Genomic DNA, 12678 nt, shown 5'->3' on the forward strand with positions numbered 1-12678 from the left:
TTAAATGTTGTAATGACCTTTCTTTATTGTATATAGTACTTTAATGGGTTGCTTCTTTAAAAGGCTCTCTGTTCTTATGGGATAATACCACTTTTTTGGTATAAGACCAATCAGAGAAATATGCAAACGCAGAGTTGGAGGAGATATCTCGAAACCCCACCACCATAAGATCACAACTGACTGTAAGCTCCACGCTATATTTATACCTAACCCTGGTAACCTCTGACCCCTTGCTAGCCAAGGATCATTCCAACTCTGCCCAAGCAGAGTGTGGTAACCTGCATCAATGGCTAGCACTCACATCCATTGTGATGAAGGGCTTTGAGAGGCTGATCATGAAGCATATCTTCTCCTGCCTGGGGAGTGACTTGGATCCACTTTAATTTGGCTGCCATCACAGCAGGTCAACAGCAGATGCCATTCCATTGGCTCTTCACTCAGCTCTGGGCCACATGGATCATGATCTGGACACTCTTTATTGACTAGAGGTCAGCATTCAACACTGTCATCCCCTCAAAACTAATCAAAGAGCTCCACAACTTGGGCCTTGATACCTCCTTGTGCAACTGGATCCTCAATTTTCTCACTTGCAGACCCCAGTCAATTTCCTCCACATTCACCATCAGCACAGGAGCATCACATGGCTGTGTGCTTAGCCCTCGTTCTACTTGTTTTACAGTATACTTACGACTGTGTAGCTACGTACAGCTCCAATACCGTATTTCAGTTTGCTGATCATACCACTGCTGTTGGCTGAATCAATAGTAGTAGCAAATTGGCACATAGGAGGGAGATTGAAAATCGAGTTGAGTGGTACCCTAGCAACAACCTTTCACTCATTGTCAGCAAAACCAAAGAGCTGATTATTGACTACAGGAGAAGTAAACTGGAGCTCCATGGAACCAGAGGTGGAAAGGGTCAGTAGCATTAAATTCCTTGGTGTACATCATATTAGAGGATGTTTCCTGGGGTCAGCGTATAAGTGAGTACGAAAAGCCTCTGCCTTCATAGAAATCAGCACAGCTTCAGCATGCCATCTAAAACTTCCACAAACTTCTATAGATGCCCAGCATAGTGACTGGTTGCTTCACAACCTGGTAGGGAAACACCAATGCCCAAGAACGGAAAGGTCTACAAAAAGTCAATGGACACATCACCGGCAAACCCTCCCCACCATTCAGCACGTTTACAAAGGGCTTGCCACAAGAAAATAGCACCCATCACCAAACACCCCCACCCCAACCATCCAGGCCATGCTCTCTTCTGTCATTGAAATGAAGTACAGAAGCTTCAGGTCCCACACCACCAGGTTCAGGAACAGTTATTACCCTTTAACCAGTAGGCTCCTGGGCAAATATGAAGAGCTTCATTCACCTCAACTCTGAACTGATTCTACAACCTAAAGACTCATTTTCAAGGACTCAACAAACTCATGTTTTCTGTATTATTTATTTATTTGTTTGTTAGTTTGTGTGCAAATCTTGTCTCCTTTTCCCCATTGATTTTTGACCGTCTTTGTGTGCAGTTTTTGATTGATTCTCTTATATTTCTCTGATCTCCTGTGAGTGCCCACAAGAAAATAAATCACAAGGTAGTATATAGTACTTTGCAAATAAATTTACTTTGATCCTCCAGATAGATAGATACCATGTTATAGACCTTTAAATATATTCATAAAACATTATGAGGAAAAGACCTACAGAGGCTCAAGACATCTGAAAGGAATCATTTCACATCACCTTTGTCTTTATCATGTGACCCTTTATTCTTAAACTATGCCCTTTGATCAGTGAACAGAATTCCTTACCAGTTCTACAACTGGCTCATGTCTATATTCCTTAGTAATAGTTTCCAATCAAGCAAAGTGACCGTAGAAATTATATTTGATTTTAATCCAGTGTGGAACTGAGGTTCTGCATCAGGGTTGCACCCTTTTGGATGAAATATTAAACTGTGGTCTCCGCTCTCTGAGTACCTCAGGAAAAAGGTACAGGTGAGATATTCCAGTGTTCATGTAGCTGCCTCAGTCAACACTACTAATACAGGTTGGGGATGACCTTCCACTGGGACCTGCCTAGATCTGTCAGCAGCTGAGCCCATTTCGGAGTTAAGTACACACACCGTCTAGGACTGGGAGACCGCTTTGCTGAACATCTACGTTCTGTCCGCCAGAGAAAGCAGGATCTCCCAGTGGCCACACATTTTAATTCCACATCCCATTCCCATTCTGACATGTCTATCCACAGCCTCCTCTACTGTAAAGATGAAGCCACACTCAGGTTGGAGGAACAACACCTTATATTCCGTATGGGTAGCCTCCAACCTGATGGCATGAACATTGACTTCTCTAACTTCCGCTAGGCCCCACCTCCCCCTCGTACCCCATCTGTTACTCTTTTTTATGCACACATTCTTTCTCTCACTCTCCTTTTTCTCCCTCTGTCCCTCTGAATATACCTCTTGCCCATCCTCTGGGTCACCCCCCCCGTCTTTCTTCCCGGACCTCCTGTCCCATGATCCTCTCGTATCCCTTCTGCCTATCACCTGTCCAGCTCTCGGCTCCATCCCTCCCCCTCCTGTCTTCTCCTATCATTTTGCATCTCCCCCTCCCCCTCCAGCTTTCAAATCCCTTACTCACTCTTCCTTCAGTTAGTCCTGACGAAGGGTCTCGGCCTGAAACGTCGACTGCGCCTCTTCCTATAGATGCTGCTTGGCCTGCTGCGTTCATCAGCAACTTTGATGTATGTTGCTTGAATTTCCAGCATCTGCAGAATTTCTGTTGTTTCCGTCTAGGTGTAGTCATGCTCAGTATAATGTCTGGTTGTAAGTGTAGTGATCCAGGACACACACCATTGAGGTTTAGTGACACTGTGTTTAGTGATAGTGACTTCGAGCAAGATGGCGCCAACAATCAATGTGACTAACAGCGACGCCCTGCAGACTGTTCACGAAACTGCTTTTTTCTCTTCAGCATACTTCTGCTACTAATCTGCGTGTGATTGAAGCCTGTAATTTACATTTTGATCTCGTGTTTTTGGGCCCACTGAGCGTGCTTTTGTTGGATAAAGGTCATTTTAGGTTTTTTTTTACAGTTTTTGTAGTGTGCACAAGTGTGTATTGGTTCTAAGGAACGCTCAGTGTGAGAGCTTCATCAGCCTGTGTAGCTGAGGACAGGGTTCGTCAGCACCACTGGTCTCCCGCACCCCTTGCTCTGGCTGTGCTTTCCATCCGAACAGGATCACTTTTCCACTTGTGGGGAGCCCACTGAGTGGAAATCGGCTTGGAGGCGTTTCTACCTCAGTAGCTCCCTCCGAGACTGCAGACGGACATGAGGAAGTAGGAACCAGAGGGACTCTCTGGCTGGCTCCACGGATGGTCTATACTGGCCCTGACTTCTCTTGTCCCTATTTCTCACAGCCCTCAGTGATACAGCCTTACAATACTGATCTTCATCTGCCTTAAACACTTGTGCTTACCCCTAGTGTCCAGTGAGTGGTAGGATCTGGGGGAGTGGATGGGAGTGTAGGGAGACCAAAAGTGGGATTCATACGGAATTAGGTCAGTACGGCTATCAATGGGCTGACGAACCTGCTTCATGCCCTATCATTGTCTGACTCCTGGATGAGCTAATAGGATGTCACTAATGCTTACAGATCCAGAGAAGAGGATTAAAAGGTTCGCATCGAGGTTATGGGTTGCAGCTGTACTTTAGAACATGTGAAGCCACAGCGGTGTGGGGGAGGGGTGTCTCACATCAGTTCCTTTATCTCAATGCATCTCTAGATTCTAATGGAGATCAAAGTTAACTTCTGCATGTTGTAACGATTTATTAAAAGTGCAATAAACATCAAAGCCCTATCATAAAAACACAATAACTGGGAGCAGGGAAGAGTTATTTAGTTGCTGAAACCTCCCCTGCCATTCAATGAAAATCACAATTGATCTCCAATTTCAACTTCCCTGTCCTTTGATTGAAATTGAAATCTGCACCTTCATTGTCACCAGTGACTGAGCTCTGAGTATCCTCAGCTGGTTTCAGGGTCTAGGGGAGACAATTTCATGCATTCACAATCCCCAGAACAAGTTATTCTTAACTTAGTCCTAAATGACTAACCGCTTCGCCTGTGATTATGGCCTCAAGTGTTAATTTATGTAACAACATATAAAACCAATAAAACCATAGAACATGGAACAGTACAGCACCATCTTACTGGCAATTTAAGATAAACCTTCCTCAGACCTCCAAGTTGGCAAATTACATTGTTTGGTTACTAATAAAACCATGTCAGATGCTCTTTCGATTTATAACCCATTCATCATGCCAACCAGATTAAGGGCTGAGAGGGGAGAGCGATTTCTCAATGCTTGTCACATTATTTATTTTCGCTCTGCTTTGCTGTGACACATTAATGCATCTCTGTCACACCTGTGGTTTCTCTATTTGCAATTAATTTGAGACTGCAAATCCATAACATTGAGGTCACAGAAAGTTTCAGTCACGGGGAGATTGGAACTGCCATTGCTGTAGCTTCATCAATACTTTAAATCAATTTCCCTCCCAGTTAGCATAATTTAAATGGAGACTCGTTTGCTTGTTTGACCTTTATTGAAAGGATTTCTTTGCTTCATTTCAATGCCTCAAAAAGGTTGCAAATATAATCATATCTAAAAACTTTCTCAGATGTGTCAAGGAAGAGTTGCATTTATCTGGAATGTTCTTTCACTCTCCTCTTTCTGATGTTTTTGCAGGCAAATTGCATCAAGCAGGAATTGAAGCTTACATATTTTATCATTGTGTTTAATATTGGAGAACAAACAGACTGTGCACGGAAAGAAGATTCCAAACCACCAAAATGGGGCTTTGGTGGCATGCCTTAGTTTGCGTCATAACAACTATTTTGCTGGAACAAACCCATGGTGGACTTATTAAGAAAATAATTAGGCAGAAGAGAGACATTCCACCACCAAAAGAAGAGAATGCCACATTACCATTTGGAGCACAACCCATTAACTTCAACCACGTCTACAACATCAACGTCCCCCTTGGCTCTCTTTGTTCAGTAGACCTGGAGTCCCCCGATGGCATTGCAAGACCCAAAGCCGACTCCAGCGACCAACACATCGAGCACACAGCTGACGGCGAAAATCAAATCGTCTTCACTCACCGGATCAACATCCCACGGCAGGCCTGCGGCTGCGCGGCGGGGCCGGACATCCGCGACCTGCTCAGCAGGCTGGAGGCATTGGAAGGTCATGTGTCATCGCTACGGCAACAATGTGCGAATGGAGGTTGCTGTGAGAATGGCGCACAGCAAGGAAAGGGTAAGAGAATGGCAAGCAAGTGTTACCATTGAATAATTATGAAGCATATACATCTGTGAACAATGCTTAAAACTACTAGAATATGTTTAATTTCACAAATACTAAAATGTATATGTGTTTAAAACTACTGGTAAATATTTAATTTTACAAATGCTAAAAACTACTCATGTATATTTAATTTCACAAATGCTAAAATACATATGCAACTGTGCACGCGCTAAAACTGGTAGATATTTATTTTCAACCTATTCTAATTTGTTATTAATTTTACATTTTATTCATTAAATAGATCATTAATTAAATGTTAAAAGTTCTTTAACTGCAATTACAAACTTGATGAAAATCATGTCACACCATGCTCTTGTCTTTGTTCAGGACGTGTCGATGTAAAGCCTTTCTGTGGGGCACATGGGAACTACAGTAAACACAGCTGTGGCTGTTTATGTAACCCTGGCTGGAAGGGAGAAAACTGCAGTGAACCTGATTGCCCAGCAAACTGCAATGACAGAGGCACATGCATTGATGGCAAGTGTGTGTGTGACTCAGGATTCACCGGGGATGACTGTAGCATTGTCGACTCTTGCCCTAATGACTGCAGTGATCAAGGACGATGCATAGACGGAGTTTGTCATTGCTTTGAAGGTTATGCTGGAGAAGACTGTAGCCAGGAGCTGTGCCCAAACAATTGCAGCGGTCAAGGCGTCTGCGTTGATGGAAAATGTGTGTGTGTTGAAGGTTTAACAGGAGAAGACTGCAAGGATCTGGCCTGTCTCAATAACTGCTATAACCGTGGCCGCTGTGTGGACGGTGAGTGTGTCTGCAATGAAGGCTTCACTGACGTTGACTGCTCAGAAATTATTTGCCCCAAAGACTGCTACGACCGCGGACGATGTATCGAAGGCGTATGTTACTGTGATGAGGGATTTACGGGTGAAGATTGTGGAGAACTTCTCTGCCTGAACAACTGCAGCAACAGCGGCCTTTGCGTCAACGGTCAATGCGTGTGCAATGAGGGCTACACGGGAGAGGACTGCAGCGAGTTGGCCTGTCTGAACAACTGCAACAGCCAAGGCGTCTGTGTCGACGGAGAGTGCATCTGCCATGAAGGCTTCACCGGTGAAGACTGCGGGGAACTGGCTTGTCCAAGCAGTTGCCACGACCGCGGCCGATGTGTTAATGGGCGCTGCATCTGTGACGAAGGTTTCGCCGGCCAAGACTGCGGGCAACTGTCCTGCCCAAATGACTGTAGTAACCATGGCACCTGTGTCAATGGTCAGTGTGTCTGCGATCACAGCTTCACCGGCGAAGACTGTAGCGAACTGGCCTGTCCGAACAACTGTAACAACCGTGGCAGCTGTGTCAGTGGCCAGTGTATCTGCGAGGAGGGCTACAAAGGAGAAGACTGTAGTGAACTGACTTGTCCCAATGAGTGCTACGATCGCGGGCGATGTGTCAATGGCCGCTGCGTCTGTGACGAAGGTTTCGCCGGAGAAGACTGCGGGCAACTGTCCTGTCCAAATGACTGTAGTAACAACGGCCGCTGCGTCAATGGTCAGTGTGTCTGCGATCACGGCTTCACCGGTGAGGACTGTGGCGAACTGGTCTGTCCTAACAACTGCAACAACCGCGGCCGTTGCGTCAATGGACAGTGTGTCTGCGATTCTGATTACAGAGGAATAGACTGCGGAGAACGTGCCTGTCCCAATAACTGCAATGAACGAGGTCGTTGTGTTGAAGGTCAATGCATCTGTAATGAAGGTTACGTCAATGAAGATTGCTCTGCTGGTAAGGATTGGTATTGGTGAATTATTGACACATGTACCAAGATACATTGAAAAGTTTGTCTTGCATAACGTTCATACAGAACAAATCATTACACAGTGCACTAAGCCAGAACAAGATAAAGCAGAGTAAAGTGTGACAGCTACAGAGAAAGTGCAGTGCAGGTAGGCAATAAAATGTAAAATCACAATGAGGCAGATTGTGAGGAGTCCATTTTATCGTAACAAGATGGACTGTGAGATCAAGAGTATATCTCATTGTACAAGAGATCCATTCCAGGGTCTGTCCTTGAGCCTAATGTACATGGTTTCAAGCTTTTGTGTCTTCTGCCTCATGGGAGAGGGGTGGTAGAGACCTTGATTATGCTGGCTGTTTCACTGAGACAGTGAGAAGTATAGACAGAGTCCATGGAGTGGAGGAAGGTTTCTGCGATGTACTGAGCTGTGTGCACAACTTTCCGTAGTTTCTTGCATTCACAGCCAGAGTAGTTGCCATACCTAGCCAATATGCATCCAGAAAGATTTGGTTCCACAAGATAGATTTTTTAGACAAATATCTATTTCCTTCGGGATCAATTTTGCTTATTACCTTTAATTGCCTCACACAAATAAAAGAATTGTTGGGGAGCGACATTGTGCCTTCTACTGTGTAACTGCAGTACATGTTATACTGTGGTCATAGGGTAAAACTGCTGTGGGTTGTCTATAAACTCTTTCTTAAAATCTGAAACACCCTTGCTGCCTTGGTCTTATGCATCTCATTCCATTCGAACTAAGACTTTTCAGTGTACAAAATGCAGGAAGTATATATATTTAAATAAAAGAGAAAAAAAATTTAGGGGAGCCATTGGATTGGCCTCTGTCTGTTTTAGAAATGTGCAGAAAAAACTTTCATGTACATCCGAGAAAGATTTCCTTCTGTATAGTAGACCATGCCAAAGTCTCTGCACTTCATAAATACAACTTATACACAATCCAATGAAACACAAGGCCAATCATCTTCCAATAATTTTCCAGAATAGCCAACAATGACAAAATGGTGGCACTCTTTGTTCTATTCTGTCTCTTTGTTTCAGCATCTCCTATGGTTCTGGATTTAAAATAAACAATACATGATGAATTTGTGTTTCCTTCCTGAAGACTTGATCATAGTTTGTATCCTGGGACCTGTAATCCTTGCCTTAACCAAACTCATATTAGATTTGTTTGGAACAAATTAGTTGACGTGGATCTTACTCTGAATCTGTTGCACCCATTTATCATGGTGGGAAAATTAACTTTCCTGATGTCTATTCAAATTATTTTTTCTATCTTTGCAAGACCTTCCCTATACCCTCTTCCTTCCCTTCCCACTCCCTCCCACTCTCAGTTATATGTTTGCATTCCAATTTAAGAAGGATATCCACAAACAAGAGGCATTGACTGGGTACGTACTCTACTGGAGGGTCTAGATATTGGGGCATGGATTCATGACCACTGGCTGACCTCTGATATCTGGGGTGTGACAAAATGTCTTTTACAGAGCTTTGTGAATCTGAAACTTTCTGTCCAATATGACTGTGGACGGTTAGTCATTGAGTGAATTCAAGGCTGACAACCACAGGTCTTTGGATATTAAATAATTGTGGAATACAAGAATCTACTGGTAATGTGCATGATCATATTTAGCATAGAGCCAATACAAGGAACAGTTTGACATATTAGACCGTGAGACCATAAGGCTAGCAGTAGAATTAGGCCATTCGGCCCATTGAGTCTGCTCCACCATTCCGCCACGGCAGATTTTTATTATCCCTGTCAATCCTACGCTCCTTCCTTCGCCCTGTAAACTTTGATGCCCGAAATAAACAAGAACTCATCAACCTCCACATTAAATATAATCAATGATTTGACCTCCACAGCAGTTCGTGGCAATGAATTCCACAGATTTACCACACTCTGGCTAAAGCAATTTCCTCTTCATCTCTGTTCCAAAGGAATGTCCTTCTATTTTGAGGTTTGCCCTCTGGTTCTAGACTCACCCACTATAGGAAACATCCTCTCTACACCTACTCTATCTAGGTCTTTCGATATTCAGTTGGTTTCAATGCAATCCTCTGTTATAAATGGACTCTTATAGGCAGACTCATGTGTGGCACCTTACAAAGGCTCTCTGAAAATCCAAGAAAATATCACCCACTGGCTCTCCTCTGTCTATCCAGCCTGTTATTTCCTTAAAGAATTCCAACAGATTTGTCGGGTTAGACTTCCTGTGAAGGAAGCCATGCTGGCTTTGGCCTGCTTTATCATGTGTCTCCAAGTGCCCGAAAACCTCATCCTTAATAATGGACTCCAACATCTTCCCAACCACTGAAGTCAGCATAACTAGCCTCTAATTTCCTTTCTTCTGCCTCTCTCCCTTCTTAAAGAGTAGAGTGACATCTGTAAGTTTCCAGTTCTCTGGAACCATTCTAGAATATAGTGATTCTTGAAAGATAATTACTAATGTCTCCACAATCTCTTCAGCTATTTCAGAAAATGGGGTGTATTCCATCTGCCCCGGAGACATAACTACCTTCAGACCTTTCAGCTTCCCAAGCAACTTCTTCTTAGTAATAGCAACTACACTCACTTCTGCCCCCTGACAGTCTCAAGTTTCTGGCATACTGCTGGTGTCTTCCATAGTGAAGGTTGACACAAAATACTTATTAGCTCATCCACCATTTCTTTGTTCCCCTCTCTGGTGTCATGTTCCAGTGGTTCGAAATCCACTCTTGCCTCTCTTTTACTCCCTATATATCTGAAAAATCCTCTAACTTCCTACTATTTTTTGTAAAATAGCATGCTCTCTCTTTTGCTTTTATGCTGCTTTTCCCTTTCCTTGTCAGCCACGGTTGCCTCATCCATCCTTTAGAATACTTCGTCATCTTTGGCATGTGTCTATCCTGCACCTTCCAAACTGCCTGCAGAAACTCAAGCCATTGCTATCCTGCCGTCATCCTTGAGTGTGTCACCTTCCAATCAACCTTGGCCAGCTCCTCTCTCAAGCCTCTGTAAATTCCCTTTACTTCACTTTAATACTGGTACATTTGACTTTATCTTCTCCCTCTCAAACTGCTAGGGTGATTTTCCCAATCTACCTGTATATTGAAACCCCAACCCCCATGATTATTGTAACAATGCTCTTATTACATGCCTTTTCTATCTCCTGTTGTAATTTATATCCCACATCCTGACTACCATTCGGATGTCTTCATGTGGCTCCCATCATGGTCTTTTTGCCCTTGCAGTTTCTTACCTCTATCCATAATGATTTTGCATCTTCCGATCCTATTCTTAAAAATTTAATTTGATTTGATTATAATTTTTACCAACAAAGCCACCCCACCCCCCCTCTGCCTAGCTGCCTTCATTTCAATACAACGTGTATCCTTGGATGATAAGCTCCCAGCTATAATCCACGACTCAGTGATGCCCATAACATCGTACCTGCCAATGTCTAAATGCACGACAAGGTCATCTACTGTGTTCCTATACTGTGTGCAGACAAACATAACACCTTTAGTCCAGTGCTCATCATCCTTTTCAACTTTGTCCCATTGACACACTGCAACTCATCGTACTACCTGTAATTTTGCCCTATCGTCTGCCTGTCCTTCCTCACAGTCTCACTACACACTGCATTGACTTGCATACCCATTGCCCCATACTCAGCACTATCAATGGTTCCCACCCCACTTCCAAATTAGCTTAAACCCTCCCCAACAGCTCTAGCAAACCTGTCCGCATGGATACTAACCCATCCTTTTTGTGCAAGACATACCTTTCCCAGAAGAGATCCCAATGATCCACATCACCGAGGACCTCACGTGGTCTGTGCATACCAGCTGTGTGGTGAAAAAAGCACAACAGCACCTCTTTCACCTCAGATGGTTGAGGAAGTTTGCTATGGGCCCCCAAATCCGAAGAACTTTCTACAGGGGCTTTCTACAATTGATACAATCTACAGGCTTATGGCACTAAAGTCATCGGTAGATCCCTCAGACTCCAGAACACACGGATATGGTAGCTGTTAGAAAATAGCCATAGCATCCTGACTGGCTGCATCACTGCCTGGTAGGGGAATCATACCTCCCTTTATCGCAGGACTCTGCAGAGAGTGGTGCGGACAGCCCAGCGCATCTGTAGTTGTGAACTTCCCATGATTCAGGACATTTACAAGGACAGGTGTGTAAAAAGGGCCTGTAAGATCATTGGGAACCCAAGCCGACCCAGCTGCAATCATCTGGGAAATAGTACCGCAGCATAAAAGCCAAGACCAACAGGCCCCAGGCCGGCTTCTTCCACCAGGCCATCAGACCGATGAACCCAAGCTGACTTGAGTGTACTCTATATTACATTGACTGTTCTATTTATTATAAAATATTATAAATTACTATGATTGCACATTGCACATTTAGATGGAGACGTAACATAAAGGTTTTTACTCCTCGTATATGTGAAGGATGTAAGAAATAAAGTCAATTCAATTCAAATCTGAAACCCTGCCTCCTGCACCAGTTCCTCAGCCACACTGTCAACCTATTCTTGCCCTGACCAGCACGTGGTACTGGGAGTAATTCTGAGATTATAACCCTGGAGGTCCTGTTCTTCAGCCTCTTCCCTCTTTCTACCTATGTCATTGGTGCCAATGTGTACCGTGACCTCTGGTTACTCACCCTCCCTCTAGAGAATCATCTGCAGCTGCTCTGAGACGTCCTGGACCCTAACAACACACCGCCCTGGTTTCTCCTTCGTGGCCACGGAATCTGCTGTCCATCCCCCTAACTATTGAGTCTTCAATCACTATCTCTCTCCCTGACTCTACCCTGCCCTGTTGAGACTCAGAGCTGGCCACAGTGCCACTGGCCCTTGCTGCGGCTGCTGTACCCTGATAGGTCATCCCCCACCCCCCACCCCCAGCAGTTTCCAAAGGGATATTCTTGTTTTTGAGGGGAATGGCCACAGGGGAACTCTGCATTGACTTCCTACTCCCCTTACATCGCCTGGTGGTCACTCCTCTACCATCTGAAGCCAGAACTCTGGGTGTGACCACCACAGTAAAAGCCTCATTTCTGAGGTTTTCACCCTCTGGGTTATCCTGAGTACATCCAGCTCCAGTTCCAGTTCCTTGACCTTTTCAGTCAGGAGTTGCCATTGGATACATTTCCTGCAACAGTAGTCATCAGGAAGACTGTCAGGTACCCTAAAATCCCACATCTCACAAAAGCATTCCCCTGCCTGAACTCTCACCCTACCTACACTTGTTATGCTTCTAACATCTAACTTTAAGTTCTAGCCTGTGCCTGTTCTCGTCCAAGCCTGTTCAGCCAAAGCCTGACCAACTTAACACTGGCCCGCTGCAACAATGGCCGCTCCCACAGTGGCTGCTCCACTTACAGCTCACTTCTATATATTGGTGAAGCAATAACCCAATAACGCAAGCAATTTTCTGCTTCCTGACAGGCCCCAGTTGTTTTTATAAATCTGGCACGCAAGGTCCACAAAGACTGGCTCCAACACACTCTGTGATCTCCCTCTAACTGCAGAGCATCAC

The 12678-nt window shown here is 44.4% G+C and overlaps 1 protein-coding gene across 11 annotated transcripts in view; it reads left to right on the forward strand.

The window, feature by feature from the left end:
• Positions 1-12678, forward strand: part of tncb (tenascin Cb) — a 156285-nt gene that overhangs the window by 39939 nt on the left and 103668 nt on the right. For all 11 annotated transcript variants that reach the window (XM_063073938.1, XM_063073939.1, XM_063073942.1 and 8 more), the window contains exons 2-3: positions 4750-5322; positions 5698-7107. In XM_063073938.1, coding sequence (XP_062930008.1) covers positions 4854-5322; positions 5698-7107 — 1879 coding nt within the window. In that variant the 5' untranslated portion in view covers positions 4750-4853. The remainder of the gene's footprint in view (positions 1-4749; positions 5323-5697; positions 7108-12678) is intronic.

The sequence above is a fragment of the Mobula hypostoma genome, chromosome 21 (genome assembly GCF_963921235.1).
Source record: "Mobula hypostoma chromosome 21, sMobHyp1.1, whole genome shotgun sequence".
Classification (NCBI taxonomy): domain Eukaryota; kingdom Metazoa; phylum Chordata; class Chondrichthyes; order Myliobatiformes; family Myliobatidae; genus Mobula; species Mobula hypostoma.